General features: G+C 42.2%; 1 protein-coding gene across 5 annotated transcripts in view; it reads right to left on the bottom strand.

Annotated features, from left to right (window-relative positions):
• Ppp1r12b (protein phosphatase 1 regulatory subunit 12B) overlaps positions 1 to 16,641 on the bottom strand; it is a 207,720-nt gene extending 191,079 nt beyond the window's left edge. For all 5 annotated transcript variants that reach the window (XM_050147573.1, XM_050147574.1, XM_050147580.1 and 2 more), the window contains exon 1: positions 16,208 to 16,641. In XM_050147573.1, coding sequence (XP_050003530.1) covers positions 16,208 to 16,498 — 291 coding nt within the window. In that variant the 5' untranslated portion in view covers positions 16,499 to 16,641. The remainder of the gene's footprint in view (positions 1 to 16,207) is intronic.
• Positions 16,642 to 22,854: the final 6,213 nt, after the last annotated feature.

The raw sequence follows: 22,854 nt of genomic DNA, 5'->3' as shown, positions 1-22,854 counted from the left end.
TAGAGACAACTGTTTAGTATTATCCTGCAAAGACTGGTGTCAGCCGGTAAGAGGGAAAGAATGAGGAATGATATCACAGACAGTCTGCAGGTGTGGAGGACAACTATGAATGTCTTTTGGGGAGAAGGAACTAAGTCAGCTGTTACAGAACAGAAAGTGACCGTGGTTGGAATAAGTAAATGAGTAGCAGAGTAAAAATGAGTAACAGAGGTAACAAGAACTATAACAACCTTAGTGAAAACTTTATTTTATTTAATAAAACACAGATAAGTACTTAAATTGTGCCAGACAGTGTTCTGAGCACTTCACACATTAACTCAGTTATTTCTCATAACAACCCCATCGCTTGAAATTGTTATTACCCTCATTTCACCTACAATAAAATTAAAGCACAAGATTAAGTGAACTATACAAAACACCTAAGTGGCAGAATCAGGATTCACATCAGGTGCTACCGCCTGGGTCTGTGCCACTCCACTATGCTGCCTCTTAAATACAGAAGGCCATGTATGTGTTATAAAGCCAAACAGGGAATATTATAAAATTTTACCTAGCACTACTCAGAAGCTTAGGACAGCAGGACTAGCAATAGGCAGAGAAATACAATGAACCTTACAAACTCAATGAAGGGGCTGGAGGGATGGATTAGTGGTTAGAAGCACTTGCTGCTCCTCTAGAGGACCTGAGTTCTATTGCCAGCATCCATGTCACAACCACCTTTAACTCCAGTTCCTGGTAATCTGATAGCCTCTTCCCGCCTCCTCTGGCACCCACACATATGTGGCATACATTCACACAGCTGTATTGATGTGGGAGGGTCCAGCTCACTGTGGGCAGTGTTGCCCTCCTTTCTGAGCTGGCCATCCTGGGTGCTGCAGGAAAGCAGCCCAACCATGCCGGGAGCAAAACAGTAAGCAATATTCCTCCATGGTCTCTGCATCAGTTCCTGCTGTGAGTTCCTAGCCTGACTTCCCCAGATGATGGACTACAAGCTGTAGGATAAAATAAACAATTTCCTCCTCAAGGGTTTTTGGTCAAGGTAGTTTATGACAACAGTGGAAACCTAATGAAGACACAGGCACAAAGAAAAATATTTTTTTTTTTTTAAAAATCTCAATGATGTTGAGAGTACTTATAAAATGATACACAGTGACGACTAACAGACTGAGGACCTGGCTAATTCTTATTTTCCTCTCTGCCACCCCTCTCCCCAGGACCTCAGAGGCTTGCCTTGAACTGGTGATCTTCCTGCCTCCACTTTTTGATGCTGGAACCAAGAGGCATGCAGCCACCTCACCAGAGTTGGCTGATTCTGACTTCAAAATAAAGTATTTGATCTGTATCTAATTCCACGCTCTAATCGTTTGTGAGACATTAGCCGTTTGATAACCTTACCTCACAGTGTAAGTGCTTAAAACAAGCTTCACTCTTCCCCTACACCAGTTTCCTTGCTTGTGTTCCCTATCTGAGTTCACACTGGAGTGCAGAAAAAGCCACATGAAAAAGGACTGTCTTCTTATCCCTAACCATGTTATCTTATCCCAGTGATTTTATCTGGTCTTGTGCTGCAGAATGGATCCAGTTCATAATGCCTGCTACATAATGCACTAAGCCACATCCCAGACGTCCAATTGTGTATCTTGTTTTCCTTTCCTTAAATCAATGCACCCAACACAATCTTACCAAACAAATCCTTTAAAATACTGCCCTTTACACCTTACTTCACTGCTCCAAAATGCTCAGCAGGCTTATTCAATATACACTGTCTGAGAAGACCCATTTGCCAGGAACTGGCAATTGAACTCAGGCTCTTGAGAACTGTTACATTAATTTGTCAGTTTATTTATTTATAAATTGTAATGTATTCATTATTCAATTATCCTACTCAAACAACTGCTCTCCTTTTCCATGTAATTTTGTCTTGTTAAAGTTTCTAAAGGAAGAAAATGTTTACATTTTTTAAATCCACTGACACCTAAGATATGGTGCTGTGTACTTAAAAAAAAAATCCTTTGTTTTCCTTGACCAACAATTTCCCAGCATTCAAATGTGAGTCTCAGTGTGTATCAGTGTGTGTATCAGATTGATACACAATGTGCTCTGGTTTGTCCATTATCTTACTGTAACTTCAATGACCCTATCTATATTTTTTACTATAAATTAACAACTTCAAGCATAATTTATATAGAAAAATTATAAAAGTTAACTGTCCTTAATTGTCACAGGCTGTACTGTCTCGCTATAAAGACTTTGTTTATGCACAGGCCCTAAGCTATACTAAGGTCTGCCTCATCCTCACTACCCTTCCCACATTTCTAGCAGTTCAGTCAATACATAGTTTCAGTTTGCGGGCACCTGACTCCAACGCTGTTACTCAGCAAACGGGCTTAAGTCTCAAGAACTCTCAGCAACAGCTGCTTTATTCCTCAGAGCTGTACTCCTGATGCAAACACACCCCAGAGAATGCCAAGGATCCAAACTCTTCAAAACTTTTCACCAGCATTTCTATCTAACTTGTGTTTTCCTTCTAAGTTCTCTTGGTCTTAAAACACATAAGAACATGCTATCAAAAGTGAAATTCCCTATGTGCCCCAGCTAACCAAAGTCTAACCAATAAAATCTAAAACAAGAATCAATTACTAAGAGTGGTCAAACATGGGAAGTGAAGGTAAGTGGGTCTCTGTAAGTTCAAGGGCAACATGGTCTACAAAACAAGTTGTAGGCCAGTCAAAATTATATGGTAAGATCCTGTCTCAAGAATTAAAATAAAAGGCCCAACCAATAAAAAATACCAATTATTAATAAAAATTAAATACTTTGAAGCAAAATAAATTACAAGAATATAATATAAATGCAGTTTCCAAACTAATTATTCTCTTAGTGACTCCCATATGAAATCCAATCTCAAAACAAATAAATAAATGCAATTTTTCCCAGCATGGAGGTTCATACCTATAATCCCATCACTTGGAGGCTGAGTCGAGTCAAGAAGATTGCCAAAAGCTCAAGACCAGTCTGGGACACATAATAATTCCATGAGACCCAATCTCAAAACAATTCACAGACCAACCTACACTACAATATGAGACCCAGTCTCAAAATAAAAATAAAAACAAAACCAGGGTAATTTCAACAAATGGTATTGGTTACAGATGTACAAAAGAATGAAGCTGGTCCCCTACCTCATACCGTACATAAAAATTAACACAAAGGCCTAAAGACCTATGCAACTTTTGGTGGGGGAAACACAACTGTAAATCTTCAAGACCTTGGATTATTATATTTATTTCACTATTTTACATGTTTGAGTATTTTGCTTCCATGTATGTACATATGCCCCATGTGTGCCTGGTACCTGCAGAGGTCAGAAGAGGGTGCCAGATACCCTGGACCCAGAGTTACAGACAGTTATGAGCTGCCATATGGATGCTGGGAATCTTATGCAGCCAGTGCTCTTAAGAACTGAGCCAACTAACTTTCCAACACTTGGATCATTTCTTAAACGACACCAAAAGCACGGGCTTGGTTTGGAGTGATGACTCAGTGGGTAAGAAGCCAGGTGTCCCACAAGTGCCTTAAACTCCATCTCTATGGGGAGTGTTCCTAAAATTTCTTCCTTAGGGGAGAGACATAAACAAGATCTACCCCTCCTCCTAAGGTCTCAACAACAAACCAAAAGTATGATTCCACCAGAGATCACTCTGGAAAACCAACCAGTTTACTGGGCTTCCTTACAGAGCATAGGTGAGGGGTCACTTACAGGAGTGTAGTTTCTCCTTCCCAAAAAGGCAAGGCTAGAAAGTCTTTACCCAGCAGGCATGATGGTTTTCCCATAGCCACATAGATGGAAGCACTCCCCCTCCCACTCTGTGGCCCCTCCCAGAGGCCACATGCAGTTGGGGCAGAACTGTACAACAGGTTAGTCTGAAGCAACTGGATGCTCAGGTGAAGGTCTGGTGACCCTCTCTGCCCTCTGTTAGGGGAAGGAAACAGTCAACAAGCCCAGCTAGGATGCTCTTTAGCAAGACACCCACAGCTGAAATGGTAGTTGTAGTTGTTTGGCTCACAGACAGTTGTGAACAACAGGAGCCAACACCCTCTTTTGGCCTCTGTACATAAATGCACATATATGCACATATACTCATAGATATAACACAAAGCATAGGCTGAAAAAGTATGCAAATTTGTGATCATCATCAAAAGTTAAAACATTAAAGTTTTTGCTGCGGGCGCTCCTTCCGCTCCTTCAGCCAATGGCCTTTGAGATACCAGCCCACTGGGGCGTGGTCTCTTTCGCTTTAAAAAGCAGCAGCAGCCCTCGTCTGGCTCTCTTCGGACTCCTGTTCTGGTAACTAAACTCCTTTCCTGGTCGTGTAGATGGTGTTCTGTAAGTTTCCCCCCCTCAAATAAATAACCCCTTTATAATTCCAAACTGGTGTGGGATTGTTTCATGCATTAAGTTTTTAAAAACATCACAGCTAATTGATCTAATAACTAATGGAAAATCCAGGATTTAATCAGGTATGATGACTGATGCCTGTAACCCCTGCAGCACACAGAAGTCTAAGACAGAAAGATCAACTCTAGTCAAGGCAAACCTGGTGTACACAGTGAGTTCCAGTTCAGCCAGGGCTACATAGTGAGACCCTGTTACAACACAAAAGCAAACACACAAAATCTGAGATTTAATAAACCAGTAACCAGCATAGTTCAGGCCAACTTCAACTTATGATCTTCCTCCTACTTGCTCCTCGAGAACTGGGGTTTATAGGCATTGGACACTGCAGCCAGCTAACTTTTAGAAACAGCCTTCCTACTATAATTACAAATTGATTAGGAACCAAAATGAGGGAAATCTTATTCAGAACATAAACAAAAATAACAAAATTCTAGCCAGGCAATGATGGTACACGCCTTTGATCCTAGCACTCGGGAGGCAGAGGCAGACAGATCTCTGAGTTTAAGGTCAGCCTGATCTACAGAGCGAGTTCTAGGTCTGGCTCCATAGCTACTGAGAAACCCTGTCTCGAACCGCCCTCCCCAAAAAAACCCAACTGCTATTCAAGCCACAATACTTGTAGCAGACACCCTACTTGAGACACTGTGACTCTCTAGCTAACAGACTGCCAAAAGCCAGGGTTTCTTACCCAAGGAAGAGAGTTTATATCAAAGCAGGTATTGGTGGCTACACATCCTGCCCCCTTCCCAGCTTTCTCCCTGGGAGTCAGAGAGCCTGGCTTCAGGCTTGTTTGGTGAAATTTTCTTTCACCTTTGAAAAGTATGAGAAGAAAGTGATGGCTGGGCAGGTAAGAGCAGTTGCTCCACTACTCTACTCTTAGAAAGGACCAAGTCATCCACATGGGACTCCTGTCCATCAGAACTACAGTTCCAAGGAATTTAACACCATCGCTGACCTCTGAAGCAACCACACAGGCACATGGGGCACATACATACACACAGACAAAACACTCATATATATAAAATAAATCTTTGTCAGACATAATGGCACCTGCTACTACTTAAAGGCCAGCCTGATCTACACAAGTTCCAGGCCAGCCAGCCAAAGCTACATAGTAAGACTCTGTCTTAAAGAAAAAAATCTAAAAGAAGAGACCCCTTTTCTGACACATGGGTCCTGATTTCCTCTCTGAACAGAAGAAACAGAGAAGTAGTGTGGGGGATGGGAGAATAAGGTAGAGAAAGGAGTACGAGGAAGGATAATTAACACTGAAGATCTTTGAAAATGCTATACAGAAGGGTTAGAGAGATGGCTGTTTTCCCAGAGGTCCTGAGTTCAATTCCCAGCAACTACATGGTGGCTCATAACCATCTGTAATGAGATTTGGTGCCCTCTTCTGGCCTGCAGACATATATCCAGGCAGAACACTAATAAATAGAAAAATCTTTTTAAAAATGCCATACAGAAACCTACTTAGAACTTTCCAAAATATACATATATACAATATTTTTAGAAAAGGTTTAAAATGGAGTTACCATATATTGGGGAGTGGGGGAATAGCTACTCTCTCAGATGCTATTAGCTATCAAATAAAAGTCCAGAGCCAGGTATGGACTACCTATTTTCAAAATGCTGACCCGCAGGGATCCCATAACCCCACCCCCAAACATTACAGGCTACTGCCACTGTTCTTGGTTAATCTCCAGAATCTGAGGATAAGACCTATTGCCTGCCTGGTACAGTGGTGCATGTCTTTAATCCCAGACCTTGAGAAGGAGAAGCAGGAGCATCTCTGTGAGTTTGGGCTATACAGTGAGTCCAGGAAACCAGGACTGCATAGAGAGAAAAAAACAAGCAAGACCCTATTGCTTGAGATGCCACCTGCTTGAGTGCAGTACCAACCTGGAGGCTTCACTTCTACCGGCTAGCTTTCATGGTGCTAGAAAATTCGATGCATGGCAATGGTGTGAGGGAGTTTAATGGTGCGGGGGCAGTGACTGATAATAATCAGTACCAGTCAACTGTAAACCCTAGAGATACAATAAACACTGGCCTGGCAACATATGCCCCTTGCCCACTACAGTGACTAAAGCAAGATTAATAAAAACTCAGGGTCAGAAATTGGGGTTCAAACTGAAAATCTGAAAAGCAAAACAGCCAGCCACTGGCTCTTACCTTGACCTTAGTCTGAAATGGCTATCCTGCCTTCCAGAATCTCAGAATGAGACTGTCTGTTGAGAGCTGTTTCCTCCCATTTTATAATCCTCTCTAGGGCTGGGGTTAAAGGTGTGCACCATCATCATTAAAGGCATGCACCATCCAGTTTCTATGGCAACTAGTGTGGCTACTGGAATTAAAGGTGCAGTCATTATGGCTACTGGGATTAAGGGTGCATGTTACCATAATCTGGTCTGTAAGGCTGACCAGAGGGACTGTTTTACTCTCAGATCTTCAGGCAGTCTTTATTTATTAAAATATAATTGAAATGCCACTACAGTAACAGGATTGTTATGAGAATTACCAACCACTGCAATTGTAATCCTAGCACTCAGGAGACAGAGGAAGGAGAATCATGTGTTTGAGGGCAGCCTGGGCTATGCAGGAAGACACCGCATTAAAAAAAATCCATAATTAAATAGAAGAAACGTAATACTGCTATATACTACTTACGTTTTATTGTTATGGTTTGTGTGTTTGTGAGTGAGGTTAGAGATTGGGAGCCAAATTAGAGTCTGTACAAGTACAGTACTCTACCACTGAGCTAGTAGAACCCCAGCCCCAGTGGCTGCTAATTTCTTCATGGTTCACTAAGCCTCTTAAGAGGTATTCTAGATTCAACCGGTTGGGAGGAAAGAATTGGATTTAAAGCCTGCTCCATAAGATGATGAACCCCATGTCTGATACTATTAACTGGGCCAAAATCCTATGGTTGAATAGGTCATGGGCCCTAGAGAAGAACCCAGTAGCACTACTATTTGCTAAATGGTCATAGTGATAAACTGCCCCTAAATTCTTCTTTATAATTGGTACATTTCTCAACCATGATCAGTGAAGATTCTTTTTGCAGTAGATGGCAAGTAATTCAAAGATTCGCAAATGGTTGGTGTGCAGAAAATAAGAAATTATAGAGTGCTCAGCTTTAAATGGAACACACACACACACACACCAAGGAACAGAGCTCATTACAGAAAAGGAGGAAGAAAGATTCTAAGAGCAAAGGAAGCAAATGTCTGTAGTGAAAGGTTTTTGCTAGACACAATAGCACAGCTGCACATATGAACTCACAATGGCTAGGATTACATGCACAAGACTTGCACAAGATCAAGCCAACCAAATCCCAGTATGGACTGGGGAGAGGGGCACTCCTGAAGTCCCTCTAATAGCTAGTATGCCATTGGTGGTGGTTGACAGCTACTGAGAGAGGGAGAGTCAATTTTCTTCAGGGTAATTGGTCCTGGGCTATGCTCCAGTACAGACACACACCGTGAATACAGAAGGGCCCAATGAGTATTAATTTAAAAAAGAGAGATCACATGAAATTGAGAGGAAAAAGGGGGGAAGGCAGGGAGAAATGGGAGTAAAGTACATGGGATATGGGTCAAAACACATATACATTTATAAATATTAAATAAAATAGTTAATAAAAATATAATACAATTTTACAACTCCCAAACCTCCAATGTATGAAACGAGCAATACAAATGTCATTTTCTGAGTTAGTCCTGATGACATAAACCTATAATTTCAGCTACCTGGGAGGCTGAGACAGAGAAATGCAGGTTCAAGACCTGCCTGGACTACAAAGTAAATTCTAGGCAAGCCTCGGCAATTTAATGAAACTCCATCTTAAAATAAAAGAAAAAGGAGGATTGGAGACGTAGTTCCATGAAGAGTGCTTATGTGGCATGCATAAAGCCTTAGGCTAAATCACCAATACCACTACAAGAATTTTTTCTATAGATACCATGACATAAAAGAAGTAGTAACTAGGCACCGTGGTGTGTACCTGTAACTCTAAAGCTTGGTAGAGGCAAGAGGATCACAAGTTCTAGGCTACATAACAAGATACTATCTTAACTAAAAAGGGGGGAAGATAGCAAGTTGAAATCTGAATTTTATTTTACTGTTTTTAAGCTTTTAAATTACATTAGTTGTAATTAGTTTGTGTGGGGAGATGCATACAACAGCACACATGGGGAAGTCAGAGAACATCCTGTGGGAATCCATTCTTTCCATCCAAAGGTGGGTTGCACCTTTACCCTCTGAGCCATCTCACTAGCCCTAATTTTTTTTTTATAAGAAGAATTTCTGGGCTGGAGAGTTGGCTCAGCAGTTAAAAGCACTGACTGCTCTTCCAAAGGACCTGGGTTCAATATCCAGCACCACATACATGGTGGCTCACACCTGTCTGTAACTCTAGCTCCAGAGGACCAACACCCTCATCTGGCCTCCAGAGGCACACATGATGCAGACATATCCATTCAGACAAAACAGCCATAGACATCACTTTTTAATTATGTGAAAGATTTTAATTAATAATTAGGCCTGGCTTGGTAGTGCAGGCCTGTAACCCCAGGTACATGGAAGGCTGAGAGAGGAAGATTAGAAGTTTGGAAGCTCTAGTCCTGTCTAGGCTACAGAGTGACTTCAAGGCTAGCCTGGGCAACTTAACAAGACCTTGTCTCAAACAGAGAGAAAGAGAGAGAGAGAGAGAGAGAGAGAGAGAGAGAGAGAGAGAGAGAGAGAGAGATCAGATTTCTAATGATTCAAACACAGGAGTATATTATAGAAATAGAACAGGAAAATACTATTTTTTGAAAAAGCCTTATTGTAAAATTTACATGCTAAACAGAAATATGAAATTCATCAAAAAAAAAAGGGGGGGCTGGAGAGGTGGCTCAGAGGGTAAGAGCACTGGCTGCTCTTCCAGAGGTCCCGAGTTCAATTCCCAACAACCACATGGTGGCTCACAAACATCTGTAATGAGACCTGGTGCCTTCCTTGCCAGTAGTACATTGTATGCTTAATAAATACATCTTTAAAAAAAAAGAAATGCATCATATGTCAAAGTTTTCTTTATTTAAAGGCCTTCAGCTAGGTTCAGGGATATGTGCCTATAGTCCAGGTTACTCAGAAGCTGAGGTGGGAAGGTCTCCCAAGACCAGGAGTTCCAGACCAGCCAGTGCAAGATAGCAAAACCAGTCTCAAAAACAAAACCCTTGAGCCTTGGTGATCCTGTCATGAAATGGCAACAGCATATCGCAAAGCAGGACAGCCTCTGTTCTTACCTGAAAGCTGCTGCCCTCGTGACTGCGGTCTGTTTCGGTGTCTGCTAAGCGCTCACACTCCCCAGCTGCTGACTTAACACGCATTAATGAAGCACAGGAGCTCTCTAGCAGGTGACCTGACCCTCAACAGCTGGATGCAGCTTGGCCACTCTTCACAATCACTGTCCATTACCCCAAGTGATTTATAAAGAAGTGAGTCATTCTTCCGCCCTCATTTTTCATGTTATTTACTGTCAAGGCAGTCTCAATGTGGGGAAGAAAAGTCAATATGAAGCAACTCATAAAACTGAAGCTTCATCCATGGGACTCTAACACGGTCTGTCTGAGCATATTAAAGTCCTATCTCACACTTCTGTCTGCAGGACACTAACACGGTCTGTCTGAGCATGTTAAAGTCCTATCTCACACTTCTGTCACCACCAACTTTTTCTTTCATTTTTTTTAAAGACAGGGTTTCTTTGTGCAGCTTTGGAGCCTATCCTGGAACTAATTCTTGTAGACCAGACTGACCTCGAGCTCAGAGAGAGCCACCTGCCTCTGCCTCCTTCCTATGTGCTGGGATTAAAGGCTGTGCCAACACCACGGGGCCTGTCACCACCAACTTTAAAAAAAACAAACAAACAAAAATCTTAAAACAAATGTTGCCAAGAAGTTAAAATAAAAGAAAAATCATAAATTGCCTCACATGAAATGGCTGCACATAAATAGGGCACAGCTCCTAAACCAAACAACACACTGTAAAATCCACATTCAGTTAGAAAAGCAGATTTTTCCTTAACCTCAAAGAGCACGAGAAACCAGCCAACCCAATCTCCATATGAATGCTCCAAATGTCAGCTCCATTTCAGAGATAAGCCCATCACTTGCCCACACTTGGCTGCCTAAAAGCTGCCACACTCAGTGTGGACGCTGCCCATCTTCTCCCTCAAGAGGCCAGCAGGGTGTGTGTCTTTCACATGCCCAGAGTTTTCTGAGTGTTGCGGGTTTTAAGACTTTCAAGTTTCTTTTCACTACTTTATGGAGCACTAGTGCTTGTCATGAAGCCAAGAAATCTTTTTTTTTTTTTAAAGATTTATTTTTGTTTTATGTGTTTGAGTGTTTTGTCTGTGTACCACATACAAGCTTGGTGTCCACAGTGGTCAGAAGACGGTGTTGGACCCCCTCAAACTAAAGTTACAGATGTTTGTGAGCCATCATGTGGATCCTGGGAACTGAACCTAGGTCCTCTGGAAGAGCAGCCAGTGCTCTCCACACCTGAGTCATCTCTCAGGTCCTAAGAAATCACATTGTTGAACTGGAATTTTGAACAATGTTTCAAAATAAGAGGAACAGAGCAGACTGAACACCGGTCCGGGCAGAGCACTTGCAAAGCAAACAGAAGGCCCTAGTGAAGAAAGCCGTGGACAGACAGGTCTTAGAACACTTAGAACACAGCAGAGAAACTGTGCTCCGCTGTCAGCATCATCACACTGCACGTATGTCCCACACTAAACTCTTGGGCATCACACCAAGCCTTTCAACAGTCCATAGACTGTTAGCCACTTTATTCACAATTCTTACAGAGTATTCTTTCATATTTATTGTGATGTGCACGCTCATGTGAGTGGAGTTCAGAGACAGCTGTGAGAGTCAGTGTCTCCTTACCCATGTGTGTTCTTGCTGCTCTCTTGGCAATAAGCACCTGTGCACACTGGGCCATTTTGCTAGCCCATTTTTTAAGGCTTTTTATTATGGGATACTTAAAAATACAAGAATAGGATGGTTTGATGATTCTCAAATAATTAATTCAACACTAAACTTGTCCCTTTCATAAGTTCCTCAACCCAACCCCATATAGATCTTTTATAGCCAATTACAGACATCATATAATTCTATTTACAAGTATTTCAATTTGCAAATTGCAAATATCTCTAAGAAATATACATTAAGTAAAAGCAATCACAATTTCAATAGTTTATCCAAATATCAAATGAGAGAGGACAGTGTGTGTGTGTGGGGGGGGGTTATCATAGGACAAAGAGAAGTGAGATTGGATGCCCAAAGAGTCTTCTGATTAAAATCATAAAATGGTCAATAGTGTTTAATTTTCTGTTCTCAAATTTTTAAAATAAATTTTGTAGAGTCAGCCCAGTGATGGCACATGCCTTTAATCCCAGCACTCTTGAGGCAGACCCAGGCGGATCTCTGTGAGTTCATGGCCAGGCTGGTCTACAAACCAAGCTTCAGGACAGCCAGGGCTACACAGAGAAACCTTGTCTCAAACAAAGCAAACTAATAAGCTTATCAGAATCATGTTCCAAGCAAGACTCGTTATCTGTTGGCATGTATCTTAGGATTGTCATGGGTTATGATTCCTCTAGGGAGGAAGGACTGAACTGTGAGGTAATAACAGTGTGGTGTTCATAATGGTGGAAGTTATGCACCCATGGCAGAACTCTCAACCAAAGGGTGAATGTTACAACCTATATAATCTTAGGACAGACAAGGTGAAACACACCTATAATCCTAGAAGTCAAGAGGCTGAATTAGGACCATAGCAAGTACAAGATCAACCTAAATCATATGATGAAATTCTGAAAACGTTTATAGCAATTTGGAAATAACCTGAATTTCCTAACACACACACACACACACACGTGCACACACACAAATAAAAAAATGTTTAAAAAATAAATAATAAAAGTGAAAATAACCAACCAATAGGTATGGTGCCATATGCCTATAATCTCAGCACTTGTGATGTGGAGTCAAGAGGCTGAGTATTTCAGTTCATCCTCGCTCACTACAAACTAAGTTCTAGACTAGCCTGGACCATGTGAGACTGTCTCAGAGAGGGGAGGGGAGGGGAAGCAAAGGAGAGGAGGTTCAAGGAGATGTGATTCAGCGGGTAAAAGCAGTTGCCCAACAAGCCTGATGACCTGAATTTGATCCCTGAGATCCAAGGTAGAAGAAGAGAACCAACTCCTGCTCTCCTCTGACCTTACACACCAAGCTATGGCACTTGTGTATACATACACGCACACACTCTCACAGGGGGGGGGGGTAAGGGAGAAGGGGGAAAGAGAGAGAAATAAAAAGAAAGGAAGGGAGAGAAAGAAGGAAGAGGGGTGGAGAGGGAAAGAATATGAATAAAAAGAAAAGCAAAGAGATATTTGGCCAGGGAACAAATACAAATGAGAGTCAGTTCCATGTGCACTTCAAAACAACAGAAGAAAAAAATCCAGTGTTCAAATCTGACTGGTGTACAGAGGCATGGAAACTTGGGACTAATACTCACAGGGCAAGGGACCAGGTGCCCAACATAGCCTGGTGCATCACAGTAAACAGTGCAACACAGTACTCTATGAAATGATGTGGGATGGGTGACAGCTCTACAAACACAACCCTGAAAGAGCCAACAGGATTTTCCAAATCCCCATACTGCCATGGGTCAGACACTACGCAGTTAATTCAATAATGGGGGTAAGGTGTAAGACACTTCGCAGATGGAAGAAACTATGAGGGGAATAAGTTGGTAACTGGAATGAAAGAGAAGGGACTAAAAGACAAGCCTTATTTTTACATATAAATTAGCACATCAGATAAACTTTTACATTGAACTGAACACACATTCATCTTAGTCTTCCCCCATCTCCCACTGAATATAAATTATAAATTGTTCGACCTTTTTCCTCTCATCTGCCCCATTCTTCATGTCTCTTCCACAGAAATAAGCAATTTTAACTTTTCTAAAGTTACATGGTCACCTGAAGCAGTTCTAAAATGCACAGGTAAGCCAGGCAGTAGAAAAGAAACATATAGCCTGGCGGTGGTGGCGCACACCTTTAATCCCAGCACTTGGGAGGCAGAGGCAGGCAGATCTCTGTGAGTTCGAGACCAGCCTGGTCTACAAGAGCTAGTTCCAGGACAGGCTCCAAAACCACAGAGAAACCCTGTCTCGANAGATCTCTGTGAGTTCGAGACCAGCCTGGTCTACAAGAGCTAGTTCCAGGACAGGCTCCAAAACCACAGAGAAACCCTGTCTCGAAAAACAAAAAAAAAAAAAAATATATATATATAAACCAGTAAGTTGTTTGACTTGACATCAAATTTTTGAATAGATTAATCTTTACTTGAATTTACCTAGTATTGAGTATATGCATTCAATTCAACGGCTAGGCCTGAAAATATCATACACTTGTAGATAAAAAAAATATTTAATAGCTTTCATCCCCTTCCTTTCCTACTTCAAGAAATTACTGAATGTAAAGAGTGCAACTAATACACAGTACACTCACATCCAGGCTGTTAGCGAAGAGAGGAGGGGCACCAAGGCAGCCAGTTTCTTGATAAGGCAGACAGAACTGGAAGGGAGGGTCTATCATGAGTGACTTCCCAGAGTAATATTCAAGTGTATGGGAAGGGCTAAACGTAGCTAGTAGAGTCACTTTAAAAGAAACGAGGCTCAGCTGGTAAACAGCCTTGCTGAGCAAGCCTGCCAGCTGAGCTCCATCTCCTGAACCCTGAACTCACAATGGAAGGAGAAAACGTAAGCTGTCCTTTCAACTCGACACACACCTGCACTCATACACATACACACAAACACACACACTAACCAAAATAAAAACAACCAACAAAGTTACAGAGTTATACTAAAAATAATAATAGTACTTAATGTAAAGGTGGAGAATGATTGAAGAAGACATCCACCTGACCTCTGCCCTTCACAAGTATGGAGAATTCACCCTTCCAAAGAGTTCAAAAGTTTAGTTTAAATCTTATTTAAAGTTGAATGTAGTTCTCTTAGTTTCTATCACAGTTTATATCTAGTTCCTTATTCGGGGGGGCTATGGGGCTTGTGATTCAAATCTGAAAAATCAATACTCACAGGCAACTGCTCTCCTTCCTAGCTTTTCACACATACACACACACACACACACACACACACACACACACTTCACAGGCAACTGCTCTCCTTCCTAGCTTTTCATACACACACCCCTTCTCTTGGTTTCCATTCCTCTTAGAGTGGGAGTCCCATTATTACCAACTATACCCATTGCAGAAGAACACTACCAAGACTTACATGAGGGAAGACACGTGAAATCATTTTAAACAGCAGAGTACTATATAAACACTGGTTGTTATATATAATACTTTAAGTAGGGTGCTGAGGAAAACAGGAAGGAGAGGAGAATTTCCTTCCACATGAAGAGCAATAAGAACAATTTTAAGCTATTAAATTTAAGCTATTAGCTAAATATATTTAAGGAGGGGCTTAATGGAAACTTGAATTATTATTTGAAAATGAATTCTTATATGAATACATTCACTTTGTACAGAAAGAAAGAGAAAAGAAGGAAGAGCTGGGGATGTAGCTCTACTGGTAGAGTTCTTGTTTAGCATGCAAAAGGCCTAGGCTTGATCCTCAGCACTGCAAAGACCGGGTAGTCCCAGCACTGGGAATATAGGGACTGAAGGATCAGAAGTTTAAGGTCATCGTCACCCTCATGGAGAGTTCTAAATCAACCTGAACTACATGAGACTTTGTGTTCAAAGGGGAGGAAAGAAGGAAGAAAGGAAGAAGGAAGGAGAAGTGGGTGCCCAGCTCTCAGCTCACTCAAAACAACTGATGAAGTTCAACTGGGGAGAGAGGGTGGAGTTACGACAGTCAGTATACAGAGAATATTGTTGCATAAGCGAGGGAAATCAAGGCGTTATTTATCAAACTCTCAAATTACCTGAAATCCATATATATGTGTATATGTATATAAAGAAATGACTACATATATTATTAAGATAATCATTTCTATAGAGGGCTTCAGAAATAAAACTGAAAGTCTATTCCATAAGTTCCAGACAGAAATAATTCTGTCCCTGCCAGAAGTAGCACGACTGCAAAGAAATTGAGACACCCATAACAATGAGGTCAAGGGTGTTCTAAGGGTGGCCTGGAGAAGGCACAAACCACACATCAGCAAAACAAGTGTCCTTTCAGAGGAGCCGCCCGTCTTAACCCCCTCCTGAGATTTCTCTTTAACTGTCCTAAGACGTTTTGATAACTGGGCCACACAAATAGAAAGTTGAGCTTATGAAAAGGTTATCAGGCTAACGACACTTAAGTGTAAGCGTGAGCGACGTGAGGTACAGGCGCAAGACAGAAGTAAAGAGGACTAATCTATGGAGATAACACCAAGGACCAAATCATCAGTCACCATGACAACCCAATAGGTGGAGGGAAATATAAACACCGACCAGTCACCTGGGTGACACCAGTCCTTCGGGTAAAGACCCTAACCCTAGGGTCTGAAAAAGATTTGTGGCGTGGAAGGAAGTGTCCAAGAATGTACATGAGTTGACTGAAGTGGCATGGTCTTTGCAAGAGGGCTCCTCGATGACACTAAAATACTTCAGGTGGGGCAGTCGAAGGGTCCACAGGCTTGCAAGCAAAAGACCCAGCAGACGGAAGAGGGAGTCCTACCTGGTGCAGGGCTGTCAAACCGTCCACGTTGACAGTGTTGATGTCCGCACCTCTTGCCAGAAGCTTTTTCACCTCGTCCGTGTCTCCGCTGGAGCAGGCAGCCAGAAAGACTGCACCATCCTCGAAGCGGACCCTGGGGCTCCCGCGTCTTGTCTGCAGCTGCCGCCCCGAGCCCTGGCGCTCCGCGGACTCCTGCTCTGTCAGCGAGCCCCTCCAGCGCCGCAGCTGCTCAGCCCGCCGCGCTCGCGCCGACTCTGCCCGCTTCCCTCCCAGGTGCTCCAGCTCCGCCATGGCTCGAGCCTCCGCAGCTGCTGACAAAACTACCACCACCAGAATGCTGGTAGCCTTGAGTGGGCGCCACCGCCTCCCTCGGAGGGCTTCAGCCGGGAAATGAAGGCGGAGGCCCCCGCGCCGCCATCTTTACTCCTCCAGCTACTAGCACCGCCCACTCACTCCTTTAGCTTCAGCACGCAGGCGCTGCTCAAGTCATCACGGGACTTGTAGTAAGAAACCTGGCCTAAGGGCACGTTGTGGCCCTATGGGAACTACATATCCCTGGGTGCATTAGAAATCAGTCAAGGACAAGCACCCTTTTCTGCTGCTGGTCCCAGCACTGGTACCTTTACCCTGAAGCGGCAACTGTCTCCCCCGCCCCCCCACAGCAGCAACCTCTTTCTCTAGGCATTTTGGGAATCGTAGTTTATTATTGTTGAGACCACTTACTAAACTTAGCTCCCTTAATTAATTTTTCCCTAAACACTTGAAGGGTGAAAAAGCAGCCGTAATTAACCTTATTTTCTACAAGGGAGGACTAAACATAAACCAGAAGAACTAGAATTCATGTCCTGGTTTAACATCTAGTTTTATTAACATGTATTAGTTGTGAATGTACATGGGGAAAAACATGCATACACATACAATATTACAGTTTTACTTAAAGTATTTTCAATATGACATTTGTTCCAGTTTCATAAAGATTCCTGAGTGGTTGAAATTTTTCATCAAAAATGTGAAAATTATTAGATCATTATAAAGAGAAACTGTGTTACATAAGTGTAACATAAGAACACTTGCCCACTTCTCGTTTTCTATTGGAATAAACTAGAAATCATATGTTGAAGAAATAAGCTGGTCTAAGCAGCTCACATCTGTAATACTAAGAAGGCTGACATATGATTGCCAGGAGTTCTGGGGCAGCCTAAACTATATAGTTACCTCAAGGTCAGCCTGGGCTAAAGAGTGAGACTTTGTCTCAAATCCCCCCCGCCAAAAAAAAAGAGGGGGAGGGAAGAAAAATGGAAGGGCTCAGAAGAAGAGGGAGGGAGGAGTACTGACTTGTACTCTCAGTTCTTGGGAAGTTCAGGCAGCAAAGGGGTTCAAGGTCATCCTTGACTTCCTAGGCAACCCCAGGTCAGCCTGAACTATATAACACTTCGTCTCAATAAAACAAAAACTTCTTTTAAAAAGGTTTCTTTTGGGGGCTGGAGAGATGGTTCAGAGGTTAAGAGCATTGCTTGCTCTTCCAAAGGTCCTGAGTTCAATTCCCGGCAACCACATGGTGGCTCACAACCATCTGTAATGGGGTCTGGTGCCCTCTTCTGGCCTGCTGGCATACACACTGACAGAATATTATATACATAATAAATAAATAAATAGATAAATATTTTTTTAAAAAAAAAAGGTTTCTTTTATGTATATGTATGGGCCTGTATGTATGTGCTGGCCCTGGGAGGCCAGAAGAGGGCATCAGATCCCCTGGAACTGAAGTGAGCTGTGTGATATAGGTGCTGGGAACCCAAATTGAGCCCTCTGCAAGAGCAACACTCACTCTAAATCACTAGCCCATCTCTCCAGAGCTCCATTTTCTTCTTTTAGTGACTTTTTGTTTGTTTTTTAAACTTTATTTAACTTTATTTCATGTGCATTGATATATGTCAGATTCTCTTGAACTGGAGTTACAGACAGCTGTGAGCTGCCATGTGGGTGCTGGGAATTGAACCCAGGGCCTCTGGAGGAGCAGTCAGTGATCGTAACCACTGAACTATCTCACCAGCCCCCAAAAACTTTTTTTTTTAAGTAATGAGATTTTCTTGGTAATTTGTCAACATGGAACCTCTTCCCACTGATAACTGAAATTGCCCAAAGTTACTAAATAGAACTCTGCCTAAAGAATAAAAGAGAAATTGATATCAAAATAAGGTAGGAGCCGGACATGATGACATGCACCTATAATCTTAGAGGATCCAAGAGTCTGAGGCTGGCCTAAGCTACTGAAGGAGACCGTCTTAAATACAAACAAGCAGATAAGTCAGGAAAGATGACCTAACCATCAGCTCAGCTCTCTCTGGTCCTCCTGCACTGTTTAAATGTTATGTCCCTAGTAAATGACAGCTACGCAGCTTTGTTTTTCAGTATCGCTGTATAATGTACCAACACACTGGTTTCCCAAAAAAACTTTAAAGGTGAGATAGAATTTCAGGGACAAATAGTGTTAACCTTTGAGGGACTGTATTCTGTTTTGTTTCGTCTGAGATTGAGTCTCATTTACTCAACCTGGTCAGAATGAGTGTGGAATACTGATCCTTCTGATCACCTTCCAGATGTTGGCCATGTTCTTTGTTCTTTTTGCATTCTCTCTCTCTCTCTCTCTCTCTCTCTCTCTCTCTCTCTCTCTCTCTCTCTCTCTCTCTGTGCGTGTGTGTTCTTTCATTCATTTTTTCTTTATTTTTGTTTATTTAGACAGCTTCTCTATAGCTCAAGCCATCGAGATATCGGGCTTGCTTTCAAGCCCATGTTTTTCCTCCTGCTTTATCCTGCCAGGTATCAGTAATGAGCCATCATATACATATGCTTGAACTTCAGCAAAAATTCAGTCTTGGGGCTGGAGATGCACCTGAATTCATGCACAAAGTCCTGTACTGTATAAACCAGGTGTAGTCACAAATATTCGCCTGTAGTTCCAGTACTCCGGAAGTGGGGGCAGATGGGTCAGAAGTTCAAAGCGATCTCAATGTAGGTGATTTTACTTAGGGCAAAAGAGACCCTGTCTCAAAAATAAATAAACAAACAAATAAATAAATAAGCAAGCAAGCAAGCATATAAACCTCCATGGTAGGAGGTTCCAGAAAACAAAAGGAATACTGAATACTACCTTCTTATATAACTGTTGTACTTGTGTTTTTCTGATTTTTTTCTTGTGAGGGTAACACTTCCTTTGGAGACTTTTTTGGTTTTTTTGTTTTTTGTTTGTTTGTTTTTGTTTTTTTTCAAGACAGGGTTTCTCTGTAGCTTTGGACCCTGTTCTGGAGCTAGGTCTTGTAGACCAGGCTGGCCTGGAACTCACAGAGATCCGCCTGCCCCTGCGTCCCGAGTGCTGGGATTAAAGGCATGCGCCACCACCACCGGGCTCTTTAGAGTCTTGTACAGGAAGCAGCAGATGCTTAATTCTTTAGATAATTAAAGTGCATACTTACCTAATTAGCGAAAAATTGTAACAGGGCCCCAGACCCTAACACAACTGACTCCAGGATAGAAGTTCCATTCAGGCTGTAAAGCTCAGCATGCAGACAGTACCTAACCTGACAAGACTAAAACTGGCCTGATCCATCAACGTTCGTAGTTCTGGGAAAGCCTCGAGATGGACCTTGCTTGTTTGCATCTGTAGTTCTGTTTCTAACTAACTGTTCTTCTTAACTGAAGTATATCAACCCAGAACATGGTTTTTGTGCTTCAAAGCTCATCCTGAGAAAGTCTTGACATGTAGTCAATGGTCAGTTGGCTAATAGTTTCTATTGGCTTACACCCATGTCCGAGCAGTCTTCTCTGGTGAATACACCACAATGTATCCTCCAGCTATGTGACTGCTAAAAGTAAGAATAATCATTAACGTCTTAATTAGTTTGACCACATCAGTCAAAAATTATACTGCAAAACACCCATCTTCTTATAATTTGAAAAAGGTTTTGCTTATTAAAATTAAAGCTATGCAAGTCCTCCCCCACCCCCGCCAAAGCATCTTCACCAACCAAAACTCCTTTAGAATAAACCTATGCTACCAGCTCATTAAAGAAGTTGGACAGATTAAATTTCCTAAATAAATACTCTAAAAATATCTTAAAGATTTATTTACTTACCTGCATGAGTATCTGCACACAAGTGTATGCAAGTACACACCAATACCAGAAGAAGGCACCAGTCCCCCGGGCCCTGGAGCTATAGCTGCCTGCTGGATTCCAGCTTGATAAATAGGTGCTGGGATCCGAACTCAGGTCTTCATAATTGAATAGCAGGTGCCCTCCCCTGCTGAGACATCTCTCTAGCTCCCCAATAAAACATTTGTAACTACAAATTAAGTCCAAACAAACAATTTTATGTTCAAACAAAACACATTTTTTGTATTTCCAAAATAACCTGTTCTGGAAAATGGCTCACTGGGTAAGAGTACTTGCTCTGCAAGCTTGAGGACCTGAGTTCGAGTCCCCAGCACTGACATGAAAAGCCACAGCTGATTGTATCTATAGCCCCAGCACTGGGAAATACATGGTGAGTCTCAAGAGCTGTCAGGCCAGTCAACTGGTTCTGTGACAGACCCCGTCTCCAGGCAATAAGGTGTAGAAAACAGAGGAAGATCCCTACCATCCTGCACTCCGTGTAAACTACGTGGGTGCACATACTTACCCGCGCACTTGAATGTACCCCATATATATACACCACACGCTCATACCACACAGCACACTCGTTCACTAAATAAGTATAACTGGGCCAACTCAGGTGTCATTGTGTAAAACAAATACATTTTTATCGAGCAATCATTTTCCATAGTCACACTTGAATTGTAACATTAGAGTACTCTAATTTTAAAAAGATAATGACATGATGGCCACAAGGTGTGCTTATAATCCTAACTTAGAAGATAGACGTCAGAGGATCAGGAGTTCAAGTCTAGCCTCAGCTACATAATGAATTTGGGACCAGCTTGAGCAATATGAAACCCTGCCTCAAAAACAAAATAAAAGAATAGTGATAATACTTATACAGGAGGATTGTTATGAATTAGAGGTCAGCCTGAAATTCAGAATGGGGATTTTGCCTCAAAAATCCTATATAGGGCCAGATGTAGTAGCACATGCCTTTAAATCCAGGGCTTGGTAGGCAAAGGCAGGCAGATTTCTATGAGTTGGAGGCCAGCCCTGTCTAAATAGCTAGCCCCAGTCCAACCAGGGCTGCTTAGTGAGACTCTGTCTCAAAAAAAAAATTTATATTAATTAGTTAAAATAACACTTAGGGCAATCGTTCAGGCCTCTGTTCCCATCAGTAACATACCTCCCTCTGGTGGACAAATGGAGGCTGTACACCTAGAATGGAGCCCTCTGCCTTTCCCCTCCTTTCCTTTGTCCAAACTACAATTGATCCTTCCCACAAACTCAATACAATTTGTGATTTTTCCTCTTGTTTCTTTTTTTGGGGGGTGGGGGTGGTTTTTAGAGACAGAGTTTCTCTGTGAAGCTTTGATGCCTGTCCTAGAACTAACTCACTCTGTAGACCAGGCTGGCCTTGAACTCACAGAGACCCACCTGTCTCTGCCCCCCCCCCCCTTACGGGATTAAAGGGGATTAAAGGTGTACTTCACCACCGCCCTGCAGTTTGTGAATTTTCTAAGAGACATTTTTAATTCTGCTTTTCAGAGAAGCATCCAAGGAAGGTTCCGTTTCAGTTCTGAAGGTGGGACTAATTAACATACAGTCTCTGCTGGAATAGGAGTGGAAGACTAAGGATTAAATATCAGGAAATGCCAGTAGTAAAATAAGCAGTAACTCCGAAATGGTAACAGAGAACACTTTACTGCATTGAGTAAATTGTAACCATAAATACAGAACCTTGAAAATCAGATTAGACAATTACATGCTTTTTTATAGCTCATAATTTTATAATAATTTGCATAACTCATTAGCAACTTGGTGGTTCAGCTCTACAGCTAAAGCGGGGAAGCCCAGAGGAGAATCACAGACAGAGCCCTAGTGAATATGAGGATCTCCACAAGACAAAACAGATGCTGCCTAACATCAGTTTGGACTAAATGCAGAAATCACTGCAGTAGCCAACACTGTATCAGCTTAGAAGTTGAGAAAGAGACTAATTGCTATTTCTATGCCAACGCTGCTCCGAAGCAGCACAGTAGTCCAGGAGCAGTGAAAGTTAAGAGGAGGGGTGGTTGGTAGATGGTTTGGGGTCCTAGTCCCAGGGTTCCCACAGTCTAAGCCAAATTCCAGCTCTGCAGAGTCTCAGGTCTTGAGATACCCTTCTGCACTCTGGCTGTGTAGTCCTGGCTAACTCGGCTATAAGCATGTGCTTCCTTGATCAGAAAATATTACCTTTCTAGATTTGGAAGAGCTCTTAAAAGTCATTTATTGGAGCTGAAGAGATGGCTCCGCGATTAAGAGCACTGGCTGCTCTTCCTAGAGGACCCTGATTCAATTCCCAGCACCCACATGGCTGCTCACTACTGTCTGTAATTCCAGTTCCAGAGGATCTAACACCCTCACACAGACATGCAAACAGGCAAAACACCAATGTACATAAAATAATTTAACTAATTTTTAAAAAACCTGTCCACCTTTAAAAAAAAAAGTCATTTATTTCAGGGCTGC

This window comes from Alexandromys fortis, unplaced genomic scaffold (assembly GCF_014885135.2).
Source record: "Alexandromys fortis isolate MF-2015 unplaced genomic scaffold, M_Fortis_MF-2015_v1.1 scaffold_58, whole genome shotgun sequence".
NCBI lineage: Eukaryota > Metazoa > Chordata > Mammalia > Rodentia > Cricetidae > Alexandromys > Alexandromys fortis.
This window is presented reverse-complemented; position numbering and strand designations above follow the sequence as displayed.